Here is a 1,283-nt window from a genome sequence, read left to right on the forward strand (position 1 = left end):
CCCGTTCCCGCCCCTCTGCAAGGACGTGCTCAGGTCAGCAGGCCGGCTGGGCCCTGGACAGGCCCTGGACAGGCTTTGGAGCCGTCTGCGGCCGGACACGGGGCGGGTCAGAGACGGCCCCACGGGGCTGAGGAGGGGTCTCAGAGGGTCACTGTCAGAACCTTGGTCGTGTCCTGGGGCTCAGGGAAGCCATGCAGGGCTGGCGGGGGCAACCACCTGCCCTGCTCCCGAGTCCTCCGCCCCCCCAGGTGGGATGGGGGCGACTGGCCCGGCTCCCTCCCCTGCCTGGAGCTCTCAGGGTGGGACCCCCGTGTGTGGGGAGAGCAGCCCACAGGCATCGGGGCCCCTTGTTGCCGCCTCCGGGCACCCTCTGAGCTGACGTGCGGGACCCAGGGCGAGTGTTGGCAGAGCAGGCTGGAGGGGCTGGTTCCAGGGCTCGCCTGTCCTGGGAACGGGAGGGGCCTGCCTAGATTCCCGGGGCCTCCTGGGGCCTCCTGGGGGGTCTCGGGTTCTAGGGTGCCCCCTCCCCGGCTGGTGGAGGCCTGGCGTCAGGCCTTCCCAGGCCCCGTGGGAGGGGCACCTTCCCAGGCCCTGTGGGAGGGGCACCTTCCCAGGCCCCGTGGGAGGGGCACCAGTCTCCAGTCACTCCCGGTCACTCTCCCCACTCTCCCCACCTCTGTCCGCACAGCCCCCTGAGGCCCTCTCGCCGCCACTTCCCACGGGTCATGCCGCTGTCCAAGCCAGGTAGGTGGGGCTCTCCCGGGCGCAGGGGTGCCCATGTGGGCCAGCCGCCCTTGGCTGAGCGAAGTCCTGTGGGGGCGTCCCTGCCCCCTAGCCTCCTGGCACCACCCTGCCCACCCCCTCCGCTGGCCCTCCGGAGGCCCCATGGAGTCAGGACTCCATGCCAGAGCGGGGGCCACAGAGGGACATCCAGGAGGCTGCCTGCGGCTGGGGATGAGGGCCGGGGGCTCCCAGGGGGCTGGGCCCTGTGAACTGAGCCTGCAGGACGCACATGGTCTGAGAGGAAAGGCCGGCCTGGAAGCTGCTTCCCGGGGGCAAGGCTGGAGGTGGGCGAGCCCGGGAGGTCCCTGGAGGAAGGGCCCTGGGAGGTCAGCCGGCGCCTGGCACCCATAGCAGAGGGGCTGTGGGCAGAGGTGGCTGGGCACATGGGGCACGGAGCCTGTGTGTTGGGAGCAGCGGCACGTGTAGGGCAGGGGCCCGAGGCTGGGGCCTCTCTGTGCTGGAGGCAGGGGCTTGGGATGGCCGAGGGGGCCTGGGGGGGG

The 1,283-nt window shown here is 72.2% G+C and overlaps 1 protein-coding gene across 1 annotated transcript in view; it reads left to right on the forward strand.

Moving 5' to 3' along the window:
- LOC104984295 (kinesin-like protein KIF1A) overlaps positions 1 to 1,283 on the forward strand; it is a gene marked incomplete at its 5' end in the record, with an annotated part of 37,208 nt that overhangs the window by 13,475 nt on the left and 22,450 nt on the right. Inside the window, 3 exon segments of the mRNA XM_010833966.1 lie at positions 249 to 299; positions 689 to 744; positions 1,006 to 1,205. Coding sequence (XP_010832268.1) covers positions 249 to 299; positions 689 to 744; positions 1,006 to 1,205 — 307 coding nt within the window.

This window comes from Bison bison, unplaced genomic scaffold (assembly GCF_000754665.1).
Source record: "Bison bison bison isolate TAMUID 2011002044 unplaced genomic scaffold, Bison_UMD1.0 scf7180017845367, whole genome shotgun sequence".
Lineage (NCBI taxonomy): Eukaryota > Metazoa > Chordata > Mammalia > Artiodactyla > Bovidae > Bison > Bison bison.